The sequence below is a fragment of the Chionomys nivalis genome, chromosome 21 (assembly GCF_950005125.1).
Source record: "Chionomys nivalis chromosome 21, mChiNiv1.1, whole genome shotgun sequence".
Lineage (NCBI taxonomy): Eukaryota > Metazoa > Chordata > Mammalia > Rodentia > Cricetidae > Chionomys > Chionomys nivalis.
Window position 1 is genome coordinate 50,866,530 of NC_080106.1, and position 16,805 is coordinate 50,883,334.

The 16,805-nt window shown below is 38.2% G+C and overlaps 2 protein-coding genes across 2 annotated transcripts in view; one reads left to right on the forward strand and one right to left on the reverse strand.

Annotated features, from left to right (window-relative positions):
* Window positions 1-16,805, reverse strand: part of Iqcm (IQ motif containing M) — a 425,687-nt gene that overhangs the window by 227,933 nt on the left and 180,949 nt on the right. Inside the window, exon 9 of the mRNA XM_057753761.1 lies at window positions 4,872-5,016. Within this exon, the coding sequence (XP_057609744.1) occupies window positions 4,872-5,016 (145 nt within the window). The remainder of the gene's footprint in view (window positions 1-4,871; window positions 5,017-16,805) is intronic.
* Window positions 5,405-12,608, forward strand: LOC130863919 (GTP-binding nuclear protein Ran-like). Its single transcript, XM_057754251.1, has 3 exons — window positions 5,405-5,419; window positions 11,500-11,519; window positions 11,629-12,608. The coding sequence occupies exons 1-3, from the start codon at window positions 5,405-5,407 to the stop codon at window positions 12,293-12,295; spliced, it is 702 nt and encodes a 233-aa protein (XP_057610234.1). The 3' UTR covers window positions 12,296-12,608.

Genomic DNA, 16,805 nt, shown 5'->3' on the forward strand with positions numbered 1-16,805 from the left:
ATGTGTTTTGGTTCTCTAAATAAATGTATTTTCCTTTTAAAAATTTATGTACCTGCCGGGAGGTGGTGTCACATGCCTTTAATCCCAGCAGAGGCAGAGGCAGGTGAATATCTATGAGTTCGATGCCAGCCTGGTCTACAAGAGTTAGTTCCAGGACAGGCATCAAAGCTACACAGAGACACCCTGTCTCAAAAAATCAAAAATAAATAAAAAAATAAATGAAAAATTAATCTACTTTTATTAATTTTCCTTCAATCATCATTAGATATCTTTCATACTAATATCATATCTCTGTGACTATGCAATGCTTAGTGTATAATACAAAAGTTCAGTAGCTCAGTAGCAGAATTAATGAACTAAGATAGCTACTCAGTTTCAGTAAACACATAACAGAAATTACGAAAATAGTTTAAAATTAGTAAAATATATTTTTAAAAATTGCACAGATATTTGCCAAGAATCAAACAATTAGCAATTATTGTATAGAGAAGAGGAAACTTCTATAAGAAACATAACAAAAAATATGTTGCAAATCATAGGAACTCCAGGCATTAATGTAAATGAATGTTATTCATTATTCTTTAAGTCATTCATTTAGCTAACTCTGTTTACTGCTGAGATCCTGTATTGGACAGAGAACAATCTATCCAACCAAGTGCCTTTATTCTGCCTTTACCTCATGCAAGCGTAATCACAGTGATATATATTCATAAACTGTACCATGTTCTCTGTGTGTAATCTTCAGGTCCCTTCCCAACCTGAATAGGAATCAAACCAAGAAACTTATATGTAGTTCAGAGACTTTAAAGACTCTTACTCAGTAACATTATCACCTAGAAACCAACAAGTACAGACTGAAAAAGCAAATACCACATTGGAGGGGTTGGGGGTATATATGCATGTATCTATACTTAGTCTTTCCAAACTAAGATAGATAGATAGATAGATAGATAGATAGATAGATAGATAGATAGATAGATAGATAGATAGATAGATGATAGATAGATAGATAGAATCTAGGTATGAAAATTTGAAAAATAAAATATATCAAGAGGAGAAATCATGGGAAAAACATATAAAACTAAAATAAATAACTTGCTTTAAGACAAAAATAATGGCATAGTGACAGAATTTGGGATACAAATATAAGACAGTAAAACAATGGGAACAGTTTGGAAATGCGTGCAATTAGGAATTCTGTGTTTGAAGACTAAAGTAGCCTCTTTGATGGTGCTTCCTAGGAACGGCCACAGGAACAGCTGCTGGTGGTCTGGATAAAGGGTAGAAGAGCTGTGTTCTGAATCAGATGAACAACTTGTGAACAACAAGCAAGGTTTTCCCATGAAACAAGGTGTCCTGACCCCATGTTGGAGTGTGCCTGCTGTTGAGTATGCATCATTCTTGTTAAAGGCCAAAGAGAACTGGAGAGAGGAAGTATGACTCTGTTTGCAGATGCATTGTGGATGCCAATCCGAATGTTTTCAATTTGACTATTCAGGAGAAAAAAGGAGAGAAAGATATTACTTTCCTGGATGAACTGATACTACTCTGCCTCAGTTGTTAGGACTCCTAAAAGCCAGCAGAATCCAAAAATTTTATAACCTCTCTAAAGGAGATGATGTTCCCCAATATATTGTCAGAAAGCCCTAAAGGTAAGAAGGTAAGAAGTCCAGGACCAAAGCAACCAAGTTTTAGGATCATTTTACTCCATGTGCCCTGCAGCCCAAAAATCATATACTCCTCCTAAAAGGAAATACACACAAGAAAAGAGAAGTCTGCAAAATTTACTAGATTTTTTTGGCCAAGAGAATGAAGGAAACCAAACAAAAATGCCAGGAACCTACTGCCCAAAGACCTAGGCTATCCTCAGCGAGAGCTTTTCCTGTTGGGTCCAGTCAAAAAGAAGTCTATAAGAGTAGCATATGATCATACCTTGAAAAATGCAATAAAATAAGTGAAATAAAATAAAATGGGTGAGGGAAAGCTAGTAACCAAAAATGGTAGTACACAAAATGATAAATAATAGAAAATTTGTCCTTCAAAGCATAACGGATTATAAAACTACTACTCATAGAAGACTATTAAAGATATCATACTAAATTTTTACTAGTGGATGGAGCACTCATGACTAACAGTGTTGAAACTGGAGTGCAGGTGGTTGGGATCCCAAATTCCCCTTCTCCCCTCAAGCATGTCACCTAAGTGCCAGAAGGCCCTCACTGTCCCTGTCACTGTTTTCTGCTTTCTTTCCTTTCCCATTCGCAGCTTTCCATCTGTCTGACCCCTAACTGCACTGTCTGTGGAGGGAAACCTTGAGAGTCATACATGTGCCTTGTCCAACTTTCTGAAAATCAGGCTGTTGAACTAGATCACCTGAGCTGGACTTCAAGACCTACACACAACCAAGCTCTGAACTGTCTCTGTGTCTCTTTCTCCAGTTGTTTTCTTCTCTCTTTAATCAGTAACAGCAGAAATAGAACAAGTATAACTCACTTACATATATCTCTTTGTATATAAACTTAATGAAAATTGTCCTTTGAACAAATACCTTTGCCATTCTGACATACTAGGCACATGTCATACTGTGAATCTTCATGGAGCTTTTATGAATGTGAAGTCCCAAATGTAAAATAATGATCTTACTGTGGGACCTAACCATGACAAGCTGAACAGAGGCCTGAGTCTCTGAGTTTACCCTGAGGCAATTTGTGGCTCAGATAAAGACCACAAACTGAGACCACCCAGGCACCACCCAGGAACAGACCACCCAAAGGAAATTCCTAACATTAAAACCATTGTAGATTGGATCACCTGCCAGCACATACCTGTTAATGTAACTTTTCTGGTTTTCACATTTATATAATGCCCTCTAGAAGGGCTGGGTACATTTTCTTGCCGCTGCTGCACTGATAAGGTCCCTTCTGGCTTGCATTGTGCACACAATATACCTTGCATTTCGGTGATGGTCTTTTGGGACCTCATGAACTGAAAATAACACTCACATCTAGCTGAAACTATCAAAATGTAACACATCAATCCCCATAAATGCAAAAAGTGATTCCAATTAAGTATAATTTACTTAGATCATTCACTTTCATTCTTCAAGAAATTGGTCTAGTAATACTTAAGCAACACTCAACTGATCAAATAAAAAATAGAAAGTCAATGATAAAAAATTGGTCTTTGGTCATGACAGGGACATCCACAGAGACAGCTGAACCAAGCTTGTGGGAGTTCAGGAACTCTAGAGCAGTAGCTGGGGAGCCTACATGGAGCTAAACTAGGCCCTCTGCATGTGGGTGACAGTAGTGAGCTGTGTAGCCTGTTCTGTTTGCAAATCCTCTAGGCATTGGGACCAGGATCTATACTTGGTGCATGAACTAACTATAGGGAGCCAATTCCATATGGTGGGATACCTTGCACAGCCTTGATGCAGGGAGGAAGGCAGATGAGATTGAGATTTGGTCCTTTCTCAGGCTTTGTTGACTCCCCATGGGAGGGGTGGATGGAGGTGGGGAGAACACAAGGAGGATGTTGGTATTTCGATCACATCCAGGGCTCTCATTGGTTGTCAGTATTCAGACAAAATGTTCAGCCACAGGGATTAGCATCTCCAGGTCCTAGGCCCTGCATGCATCATCAGTGTTCACACAAACTGCCTGGCAACCCCGGCTTTAAGCCTTACATAATGTATGCATAATGCAACTACTTAAACCCCTTGCACATGTGCTAGAGCGTCTTTAAAAGAGGATATTCCCACTCGGTCTCTCTCTCACCACGCTATTTTCCTACAGGCCTGCACATTACTCTCTTTTCCGTTCCCTTTTTACCTTCCCTTCCCTCCCTTTCCCTTTGCTAATAAAACTCTTAAAGTGGATTTTTTTGTGTATCTTGTGATCTGTTCTCAAGCCTGAAAATATAAGAGGGGAAAGAAGAGGAACTGTGGTTGGTATGCAAAAATAAATAAAATTATTTTTTAAAAATTATCTTTGTTTAATGAGCAGAATTCCCCACAACTTGAAGTAATGTGTAAATTAAGCTGCTAAGTGTGCATTAATGTTCACCTAGAATTACAATTTTATACTCATTTCAGGAGTGACCCATCTCTCCCCAAAAGGGCAGAGAACCCCACCATAACTCTCAAGGCCTTCTATGACCAGTTCAAACTACCAGACTCAGGGCTTAGGCTAAATTATACATTTAAAATATCTTGGAAATCTGGATTTTTTAAAATAGTGTCTCACACTGAATATGTCACTTTGTTGGTAAAGTATTTTCCTGCATACATACATCACTGAGTTCTCCAACACTGCAAGATAAGGTGATATAAACCAGTAATCCCACCCCTTGGGAGGTAGAGGGATGAGGAGCTGGAGTTCAAGGTCATTCTTAGCTATGTAGAGAGTTCTAAAGTCAGCCTGGAAAAGTGAGAATCTGTCTCAATAGATGATAGATAGATATATCTACAGACAGACAGACAGACAGATGTTAGATGGACAGATCATCTCTAAGTAATGAGGCTGGTTTGTTCTCTTCTTCAGGAAAGAATAGACTCATTCCTTCTTTATGAACCTTAGGTCTCTGGCGCAGCTTGGATTTATATCCTCTGTGGAATCTGACTCTTCGCCTGTCTTTCCAGCACTGTCCCTTTAAATATCCTTTTACACTTTGTATCGCCAAAGGAGTATTTTACTGTTTATAAACCGAAGACTAAATGAATGAATCCAAGTACACAGAATGCCACCTTAAAATACAAATCACAATATAAACTACAGTTTGCCTTCTTGGCTAGGAGTAGATGAAAGGTCTTTTCATTGTCTAAAACTTCATTCTAAACTTAGTAGCAAACAAGAAGAGACTACAATACTTACATTTTTTCCTGTCCATCCATTCCTCTAGCTCTCCAAAGTTTATAATCTGCCTTGTCCTCCAAAGACCGAGGCGATGTCTAATACGGTGGATTAAGCACTGATACATGGTGATAACTGCTTTCAAACTTGGTCCATGATATGAAGACTATAAAAATAAAAAATATGATAATGCTCTTCATATATTTCTATTATTTATACCTATTTGGGCATCTACAGTGAACAGTTTAGGTAAAAGCCATTCTTGAAGGTCTTCTGCATAGAAAAATGCCTCCACCATTGTCCTCTGTTCCCTGACAGCTACTCTCATCAAAATATCTTTTGTGCTGGTTACTTTCTTGTTATTGTGACACAAGCTACATTCATCTGGGAAGAAGAAGCCACAATTGAGAAAATGTTCAATTGCATCGCCTGTAGGTAAGTCTTTGGGGACATTTCCTTGTTTAACTATTGCACATAAGGACCCAGCCAACCAGGAGTTGTGCCATCCCTGAGCAAATGGTGCTAGGTGTATGGGAAACCAAGGCAAACAAGCCATGGCACGAAAGCCGGTAAGCACCACTTCTGCTTCTGCTTCAGCACCTGACTGCAGTTGCTTCCCTGCCTTCCCCCAGTGACTGAGATCATGCTGGGTGAAGAACAAACACCACTCTCACAAGTTACTGTTGGTCCTGGTATTTTATGACAAAAAGACAGAAAGGAGAGCAACCCAGGACACCTTTCCTCCTGTGTCCGACTGTACTCCTCTGAATTGAGAGTAAAAGTAAATCCAGTTTTACATTGCTTTTTGTCGAGTAATTAGTAATACTAAAAAAGTAACTAATATAAAATATAGGATAAAATATAGATTAAATTTCCTAACAATAGTATAATACAAAAGTCATCATAAATTATTGATTGATATTTCCCAGTTCTTACTGACGTAACAGCATTTCAGTCTGTCTTTTATGTGACTCTGTCATGTGGCTTCTTTCAGCACAGTGACACTTAGTGGCACAAATTTCTTCTCCTGATTAGCAAGAGCAGACCCTTCCTTGTTTACTTTCCGTTTGTCCCGTTCCAGCTGTGAAGCACCAGCTACTGTCTTTTTTACTAATTTTTGTGCTGCTCAGGGCTTTGTAAGAGAACATCAAAGACTAGTGTGGCTTCTTAACCTTAGTACCTATCTTAATAAATGTATTTGTGTTGATTTATTTCAACTCTTAAAAAGTGATATGATAGGCCTTAAGAATCCTGTCCAAGAAGTCTGAACTCCATAATATACAAATCAAGAAATCAGTCATCAAAGGAACAAATAATCCAATAAAAAAAATGGAGTACACACCTAAACAGAGAACTCTCAACAGAGGAATCTAAAATGGCTGAAAGACACTTAAGGAAATGTTCAACATCCTTAGTCATAAGAAAAATGCAAATAAAAACAACTCTGAGATTCCATCTTACATTTGTAAGAATGGCAAAGATCAAAAACACTGATGACAACTTATGCTGGAGAGGTTGTGGGGTAAAGGGAACACTCCTGCATTGCTGGTGGGAGTGCAAGCTGGTACAGCCCCTTTGAATGTCAGTGTGGTGATTTCTCAGAAAATTAGGAAACAACCTTCCTCAAGACCCAGTTATATCACTTTTGGGTATATATCCAAAGGATGCTCAGTTTTTTTTTTTTTTGGTTTTTTTTTTGGGGTTTTTTTTTTTTTTTTTTTTTTTTTTTGGTTTTTCGAGACAGGGTTTCTCTGTGGTTTTGGAGCCTGTCCTGGGACTAGCTCTTGTAGACCAGGCTGGTCTTGAACTCACAGAGATCCGCCTGCCTCTGTCTCCCAAGTGCTGGGATTAAAGGCGTGCGCCACCACCACCCGGCCTTGGGTATATATCCAAAGTATGCTCAGTTGTACCACAAGGACATGTGCTCAACTATGTTCATAGCAGCATTGTTCATCATAGCCACAACCTGGAAACAACCTAAATGACCCCCAACTGAAGAATGGAGAAGGAAAATTTACACAATGGAGTACTACACAGCAGGAAAAAATAATAAATTCTTGAATATTGCAGGAAAATAGATGGAGCTAGAAAACATTATTTTGAGTGAGGTAACCCAGACACAGAAAGACAATTATCACATGTACTCACCCACAAGTGGTTTTTAAACATAAAGCAAAGAAAAGCAGTCCACAAATCACAATCCCAGAGACCCTAGACAACAATGAGGACCACCCTAAGAGAGATATACATAGATATAATCTACATGGGAAGTAGAAAAAGACAAGATCTCCTGAGTAAATTTGGAGCATCGAGACCTTGGGAGAGGGCTGAAGGGAGGGGAGCAAAGAAAAATGTAGAGCTCAATAAAAATTTATAATAAAATAAAAGAATCCCATCTAAACACTGACATATGGCAATAACCAAGAGGGTTTTTATTACAAAGCCTCTTAAAGTAAGAAGGAAAACATACTTAAATGACTAAGTCCATGAAATAAAATTCAAAATAATAAAATGAAATAAAAAGAATACTCTAAATAGTTGCCTTAAGCGTATACTCACAAGCACACACTTAAATATGTAAGTAATAAATACAGGAAACATCAATTGTGATTTAGATATCCATTTCCTAGCCAGTAAAATGTTACTGACTATCTTAGCCAAGCAGAAGTGAAGAAGGAACTGTGTCTCTTTCTTCAATTTGGTATCTACTTCATACCTGTTTATTAGATTATCTAATAGAATGTAATTCCTTTATAATAGAAATCCTAGATTTCTATTAAATTTTCTTCAAGAAGCCAGGTGGTGGTAACACACACCTTTAATCCCAGCATTCAGGAGGTAGAGGCAGGTGGATCTCTGTGAGTTCAAGGCCAGCCTTATCTACAGAGCTAGTTCCAGAACAGCTAGGACTGAGAGAAACCCTGTCTCAGAAAAAAAAAAAAGTGTCTGCACGGTTCAGAACATTCCTGCAATTTATTTGGAGGCTAATGCCTGTTTCTTTGACTAAGTAGAAACATAAAATGGCACATTGGGGTCAGCTGAATTGTTTTTGCTAATATTCTGAATCAGTCTCTTAGGCAAATGTGCCTTCTGAGTACCCTGCTCATGCCCATACATTTTATAAACAATCTTTTTTATGGCAACTAGAGTCATGGAAATAGATGTCTTTGTTCCAGAAACTATGTACAGTAACAAGAGAATTCTATAAAAGAAATACTGAGATAAATCACAGTAAAGCAGTAACCAGAGATAAAAGAAAATAAGAACATGCTTGTTCATAGAAAATCAAGAAGGAAGTTAGGTTAAGTCAGGAGACTGTAATGTTGTAAGGAATGACTGTGGCAGGGGCTTTTGTTGTTTTAGTATTGATAAATTCATGAAGTATTCTGAAGAAAAATCAAGTTCATTTTTAACATAAAACTTTATTTAAAAATATTCAGTTAACGTGTAGCTATATCACTTTCCCCCATTATCATGTCCCTTCCTTCCAACCCATCGCATGCTACCTCACTTCCTCTCAAATTGCTGGTATATTTTTCTTTTTGTTTTTTTACACACGCATTTTACACACACACACACATGCATGCACGCATGCACACACAGATATATAAATACAACCAGCACAGTAGTTTTGTTTTTTATGGGTAATGATTTCAAGGATGACTGTTTTGAAAAAGTTAACTACTTTACGTGAGAATGTTTCAGTTGGGTACAACAGGGCAGCTGCATAGTAAAGCAAAGAAGCTCCTCTCAGTGGGAGAAGAGACAGGACAGAATAATTAACAAAATAATATATATATAAATAAATAAATAATAAATAAATAAATAAATAAATAAATAAATAAATAAATAAATAACTTTGTCACAAGGTCCTTTGAAAGAAATTTAAGATCAAAGGGTAAATATTTCATTTTTTCTTTGGCCCATTCTCCTTTTCGAGTTGTAAATCCACATTCCCTATGAACTTCTAGCTATCTAAAACATCTCTCACAGGCACATAAAACTCAGTGTTTGTGGTAGTTTGAACGTAATTGCTCTTGAAGAGTGGCACTATTATGAGGTTTGGCTTTTTTAAAACAAACATATTTATTTATTCATTCATTTTTCATCCTGGCTGCAGATTCCTCTTCTTCCTCTCCTCCCAGTCTTTCCTCCTCAACCCCCACTCTTTCCCACCCCCAATCCAATGGACAGGTCTCCTACAGATATTAACAAAACATCGCATATCAAGTTGCACTAAAACTAAGAACCTCCCCATGTATTAAGGCTGGGTAAGGTAACCCACGTGAAGAACATGGTCCCACAAGCCAGCAAAAGAATAAAAGAGAACCCTTGTTCCCACGGTTAGAAGTCCAATAAGAGAACCAAGCTACACAACTATAGCATATGTGCAGAGTGCCTAGCTCAGTCTCCTTCAGGCTCCCTGGTTGTTGGTTCAGTCTCTGCGAGCCTCTATGATTCCAGGTTAATTGATTCTATGAGTTTTCTTGTGGTGTCCTTTTCCCCTCCGACTCCTACAATTCTTTCTCCTCCTCTTCAGTGGGATTCCCCAAACTCAGCTTAATGCTTGGCTGCGGGTTTGCATCTATTCCTATCAGCTGCTGAAAGAAACCTCTCTAATGACAATTGGGCTGGGCACCAATGTGGTCACAGGGGGTGAGCAGCTCAGGCTACTTATCCACTACTGCCGGGAATCTTATTTGGAGTCATCCTTGTAGATTCCTGGGAGATTCTGTTGCACCAGGCTTTTGCCTGACACTGAAATGCCCACCTCCACTGAGCATTCAGTACTTGCTCCCTCCATACCCCCAAAACATGATCACTCCTGTTCCCATCTCTACCAGCCCTCAGTTCAACCAACGAAATCTCTTCTATTTCCCCCTCACAAGGAGATCTGCTTGTTACCTAGTCTCCCTGGGTCTGTGGATTGCAACATAGTTATGCTTTACTTTACAGCTAATATTTAGTTATGACTGATAACATAGCATGCTTGTCTTTCTGGGTCTGAGATAACTTACTCAGAATGATTTTTTTTTCTAGTTCCATCCATTTGTCTTCAAATGTCCTGGTGTCCTTGTTTTTAACAGGTAAGTAGCATTCCATTGTGTAAATGTACCACATTTTCATTATCCATTCCTTAGTTGAGAGACATCTAGGTTGTTTCCAGGTTCTGGCTATCAAAATAAAGCTGCTATAAACACAGCTGAGCAAGTGTCTTTGTAGTATGATTGAAGATCCTTTGGGTATATGCCCAAGAACAGCATAGCAGGGTCTTGTGGGAAGACTGAGTCCCAGCTTTCTGAGAAACCAATGTGTTAACTTACATGGTGGCTGTACAACTTTGCACTCCCATAAGCAAGTGTTCCCCTTGCTCCACATACTCTCCAGCATGAATTGTCACTTGTATTTTTGATCTTAGACATTATGACAGGCATAAGATAGAATCTCAGAGTAGTTTTGATTTGCATTTTCATGATGCATATGGATGTTGAACATCTCCTTACGTGTTTCTCAGCCATTTGAGATTGTTCTGTTGAGAATTTTCTGTTTAGATCTGTATCCCATTTTTTAATTGGATGATTTGGTTTGACGATATATAATTACTGGCATTTTCTTTTATATATTTTGGAAATCATCCCTCCGTTGGATGTGGGGGTTGGTGAAGATCTTTTCCCATTCTGAAGGCTGCTATTTTGTCCTATTAACAGTAACCTTTGCCTTACAGAAACTTCAAGTTCATGAGTTCCCATTTGTTGATTGTCTATCATAATACCTGTGCTATTAATGTTCTGATCATGAAGCTGTCTTCTGTACCAATGCATTTGAAATTATTTCCCACCTTGTATCTGAATTTAGGTTGAAATCGTCTATTCACTGGGACTTGAGTTTTGGGCAGAGAGATAGATACAGATCTATTTGCATTCTTCTGTTAGCCAAGATCCAGCTAGACTGGCACTATTTGTTGAATGCTTTCTATTCTATGTTGTATAATTTTGGCTTCTTTGTTGGAAATCAGGTGTCTATTGTTATGTGGATTGTGTCTTGGGCTTCAACTCGATTCTATGGGTTCACCTGTCTGTTTATATGTTAATACCATGTTATTTCTATTACTTTAGCACTGTAGTAGAACTTGAAATCAGGGATGGTGATACCTCTAGAAGCTCCTTTAGTGTACAGGACAGTTTTTGGACTGAGTCTGTACACTGCTTTTGGTAACATGGCCATTTTTACTACGTTAATCCTACTGATACATGTGCATGAGAGATTTTCCATCTTCTCATATTTTCTTCAATGTCTTTCTTCAAAGTTTTAAAGTTTTTGACATACAAGTCTTTCAGTTTTTACAATTACATCAAGATATATTATTTGAGACATTATAAAGTGCTGATTCTCTAATTTCTTTCTCAGGCTGTTTATCTTTTATATATAAAGGGCTACTAACTTTTTTTTGGGGGGGTGGCTTTTTTTTTTTAGTTAATCTTGTAATCAGCCACTAGACTAAAGGGGTTTATCATATGTCGGAGTTTCCCGGTAGAGTTTTTGGGATCACTTTTATATACTATCATATCATCTCTAAATAATGATACTTTGACTTCTTCATTCTGAATTTATATCTCCTTGGTTTTCTTTGTCTTATTGATCTTGCTAGTACCTCAAGTACTGTATCGAGTAGGTATGGAGAGAGGGGACAACCTTGCCTTGTTCTTGATTTTAGTAGATTTGCTTTGAGTTTCTCCCCATTTAGTTTGATGTTAGCAATTGCTTTAAATATATTTAGGGAGTCTTTCGGAAGGATCGCCGCCCAGGGAGAGCCGCAGGTCCAGTTCAAGCTCGTCCTGGTGGACGACGGCGGCACCGGGAAGACGACGTTCGTGAAGCGCCACTTGACGGGCGAGTTCGAGAAGAAGTATGTAGCCACCTTGGGCGTGGAGGTGCACCCTCTCGTCTTCCATACCAACAGAGGACCCATCAAGTTCAACGTGTGGGACACAGCCGGCCAGGAGAAGTTCGGGGGCCTGCGCGATGGCTACTACATCCAAGCCCAGTATGCCATTATAATGTTTGATGTAACATCAAAAGTTACTTATAAGAATGTACCTAACTGGCATAGAGATCTGGAACATGTGTGTGAAAACATCCCCATTGTGTTGTGTGGCAACAAAGTGGATATTAAGGACAGAAAAGTGAAGGCAAAATCTATTGTCTTCCACCGAAAGAAGAACCTTCAGTACTATGACATTTCTGCCAAAAGTAACTACAACTTTGAAAAGCCTTTCCTCTGGCTTGCCAGAAAGCTCATTGGAGACCCTAATTTGGAGTTTGTTGCCATGCCTGCGCTTGCCCCACCTGAGGTGGTCATGGACCCAGCTTTGGCAGCACAGTACGAGCATGATTTAGAGGTTGCTCAAACGACTGCCCTCCCGGATGAGGATGATGACCTGTGAGAGAGTGAAGCTGGAGCCCCGCGTCAGAAGTCTAGTTTTATAGGCAACTGTCCTGTGATGTCAGCGGTGCAGCGTGTGTGCCACCTTATTTAGCTAAGCAGATCGTGTACTTCATTGGATGCTGAAGGAGATGAATGGGCTTCGGAGTGAATGTGGCAGTTAAAATATACCTTTTTTTTTTTTTAACATACCTTCATTTTTTTGGACTTGCATATTTAGCTGTTTGGAACACAGTTGTTTCCTGAATTTCAAAAATAAGACTGCTACAGTCACATCGCACTATTCAGTCAGTGGTAAAATCTTGTTCCTGTCATTCTCATTCTTTTTGTTTAGAATCTGAATAAAGTTGTATTCCAAATAAAAATAAATAAATAAATAAATAAATAAATAAATAAATAAATAAATGTGTTTAGGTATGTCCCTTTTATCTCCAATCTCTCCAAGACTTTTCTTATAAAATGTGTTACATTTTGTCAAAGACTTTTTCAGCATCTAATGATATTATCATGTTTTTTTCTTTCTGTTTATTTATATGGTGAATTACACTGACATATTTTCAAATGTTGAACCATCCCCGCATCTCTGGATGAAACCTATTTGGTTATGGTGAATGATCTTTTTAATGTGTTCTTGAATTCTGCTTGCCAGTATTCTACTGAGTATTTTTGCATCAATATACATGGAAGAAATTGGTTTGCAATTCTCTTTCTTTGTTGAGTCTTTGTGTAGTTTGAGTATGAGAGTGAGTATAGCCTCATAGGAAGAATTTGACAATGTTCCTACTGTTTCTAGTTTGTGAAATGCTTTGGAGAGTAATAGGATTGGCACTTTTCTGAAAGTCTGATAGAATCCTGCGTTAAAATCATCTGGCACTGGCTTTTTTGGTTGGGAAACTTTTAATTACTGCTTCTATTCCGTTAGCAGGTATAGGTCAACTTCAACTGTTTATCTCATGTTGATTTAACTTTGGTAAGAGGTATCTATCAAGAAAGTTGTTCATTTCTTTTAGATTTTCCAATTTTGTGGAGTACAGGTTTATGAAATGTAACCTAATGATTCTCTGGATTTCCTTAGAGTTCGTTGCTATGACCCCCGCCATTAGTTTCTGATTTTGTTGATTTGAATATTCTCTCTCTCCCTTTGCCTTTCAGTTATCTATTTTGTTAATTTTCTCAAAGAAACAACTTTTTGTTTCATTGATTCTATAGACTGTTTTCTTTCTTCCTTTCTTCCTTCCCTTTCTCCCTCCCTCCCTTCTTTTTTTCTTTCTTTCTTTCTTTCTTTCTTTCTTTCTTTCTTTCTTTCTTTCTTTCTTTCTTTTTGATCTCAGTCCTTACTTTGATTGTTTCCTGCCATATACTCCTCTTAGATGTGTCTGTTTTCTTCTCTTCTAGAGCTTTCAGATATGTTGTTAGGTAGCCAGTATGAAATCTCTCCAAATTCTTCATGAATGTACTTAGTGCCATGAACTTTCTTATTAGCACTGATTTCACTATGTCCCATAATTTTAGGTATGTTGTGCATTCATTTCCATTGAAATCTAGGAAGTCTATAATTTATTTCTTCTTGACTCAGTGGTAACTCAATAGTGAGTTGTTCAGTTTTCATGAGTTTATAGACTTTCTGTTGTTGCTGTTGAAACCCAGCTTTAATTCACTGTAGTTTAATAAGATAGAAGGGGTTGTTTCAGGTTTTTTTGTATCTTTTTATACTTGCTTTCTGCTCAAGAGTATATGATCAGTTTTGGAGAAAGTTCTATGGAGTGTTGAGAAGAAGGTTTATTCTTTTGTGTTTGGATGAAATATTGTGTAGCTATCTGTTAGGCCCATTTGTGATTACCACTGGTTAATAAAGAAGCTGTTTCAGCCTGGCTGTGGTAGTGCATGCCTTTAATCCCAGCACTCAGAAGGCAGAGATAGGCGGATCTCTGTGAGTTCGAGGCCAGCCTGGTCTACAAGAGCTAGTTCCAGGACAGACTCCAAAGCTACAGAGAAACCCTGTCTTGAAAAAAGAAAGAAAGAAAGAATAATAATAAAGAAGCTGTTTCAGCCAATGACTTAATAGAGTAACACCAGGCAGGAAATGCGAAAAAAGATGGGGGTGGGGCGGGTAAGCAGAGTCAAGGAGATGCTATGTAGCTGACAAAGGAGATAGTAACCAGTATATTATCCAGTAAGCTACAACTTGTGACAATACACAGGATAATAGAAATTGGTTATTTTAAGATATAAGAGCTAGCCAATAAGAAGCCTAAGCTATGTACCAAGCAGTGCTGTAATTATTATAGTTTCTGTGTGATTATTTGGGTCTGGGCAAACAGGAACAAATGAGCAGTCTCCATCAAAATTCATTAAGTTCTCCAGTCCATTCTGTCATGTGTACAGTGCAGTCCAAATACTCGTGCTGAAGTTCACTCCTCTCTGATATCAGTTCCAACTTCCTTTCTTGCTTGGTCTACTCAAGTCAGGCTAACAACTTTACTTTTGAAAATAACTAATTCTTATACATGTTGTTTTTATTGGCCAAAACAGCTTTATTCAATTAGCCAGTAAAAATAACATATATACAGAAGGACATCCCACATCACATTTGAATCATAACACGTTAGTTCCATTATTTCTCTGTTTAGTTTCTGTCCAGATGACCTATCCATTGGTGAGAGTGGGGTGTTGAAGTCTTCCACTATTATTGTGTAGGATTCTATGTGCAATTTAAGCTTTAGTAATGTTTCTTTTATATGTAGATGCCTTTGTATTTGAGGCATTGATGTTCAGAATTGAGACTTGGTAGATTTTCTCTTTGACAAATATGAAATGTCCTTCTATGTATCTTTTGATTAATTTTAATTTTGCTTGGAAGCCTATTTTGTTAGATATTAGAATAGCTGTACCAGCTTGCTTCTTGGATACATTTAATTAGAAAATCACTTTCTAACCCCTTACACTGAAGTAATATCTATCTTTGATGTTATGATGTGTTTTTTTTTTGTATGCAGCAGAATAATAGATTCTGTTTCTTATCCAAATTGGTAGCATATGTCTTTTTATTGGCAAATTAATGCCTGTTATTAGTGTGTGTGTGTGTGTGTGTGTGTGTGTGTGTGTGTGTGTGTGTTTGTGTGTGTGTGTATTTCCCTCCTTTGGGTTTTGCTGCTGTAAGATTATATTGCCTTCTTGTACCTTTATAGGAACGTCCTTATTTAGGATGAGCAATTTTTCTTCTATGATTTTGTTTTTGAACTGGTTCCCATATCCTATTCCCATTATTTTTATGTTTGGTCTTTATATAGTGTCCCAAATTTCCTAGAACGTTTTATTAGAAATATTTTAGATTTAACATTTCTTTTGATTAAAGAATCCATTTCCTCTGTTGTGTCTTCAACATCTAAAATTCTCTCATCCATCTCTTGTGTTCTGTTGATGATGCTTGCATCTGTAGTTCCGGTTGGCTTACCCCTATTTTCCTTGTTTAGGATTCCCTATGCTTGTTGCTTCTATTTCTATTTTCAGGTATTGAGCAGTTTCCTTCTTTTGCTTTTCCTCGACTTTCTTTTAAGGATTTATTGATTCCTTCCAATTTTTTGCTTGTCTTTTCCTCAATTTCTTTAAGGGATTTTTTCATATCCTCTTTCAGGACCTCTATCATCTTCATAAAGTGATTATGAAGATCTAAACTGTGGGATAGCTGGGCTCTGGTGATGCCATATTACCCTTTCTGTTATTATGTTTTGACACTTGCATTTATATATCTAGATTTGGAATAATTATAGATCTAGTTGTTGATTTCTGTGTTTGTCTTTGTTGAATGCATGTTTTGTTCCTTGGTTTCTCTTTCCTCTCTGGTCTTTTATTCTAAATGTCCAAGATTTCTGGTGACTAACATGTCTTCTTGTCCAGTAGGATGTTCTTCCTGGGTTTTTGGGGACCTGGGGTCCCTAGATCTTGCCTGGCCTCTGGTAATATGAAAGTTTACTTTCAAAGTTGTAGACCAGGTAATGGAGCCAGGGTACGTGGGGGGGGGGGGGTACATGCATGCTCTTGCAGTCTGGGATTGTTGGGCATGGTTAAAGGGGTTTTGTGGGCTGTGTTTGGTGGTGTCTTACATGGGGTTCCTAGGACCAACCTGGCCTCCTCTAAGGCTACCTGGCTCTGGGCCCAAGTTTGGAGCCCAGGGAAAAGAGTGTAGCCTGGATTTGCTTTAAAGAGTGTTAGCAGACAGGGGGTGTTGTCCTACCTAGGATCCCTAGATGGGGCCTAGTCCCTGCTAAAGTGGAAGTATTCTCAAGTTGTAGAGCAAGATATGGAACCCAGGGGACTAGGGGGGGTGGTATGGCTTTGTTGGAGTAGGTATGGTTTTGTTAGAGGAAGTGTGTCACTGTGTGAGGTAGGCTTTGAAGATTCCTGTGCTCAAGATAACATCCAGTGGCACAGTCCTTCCAGTTGCCTTCCAATCAAGATGTAGCTAGCACCATGACTGCCTACACATCACAGTGCTTCTTACCAAGGTAATC

Coding starts and splice junctions, on each gene's coding strand:
- LOC130863919 (XM_057754251.1), top strand. Junction 11,520..11,628: donor TACCTCAAGTACTGTATCGA/GTAGGTATGGAG, acceptor AAATATATTTAG/GGAGTCTTTCGGAAGGATCG.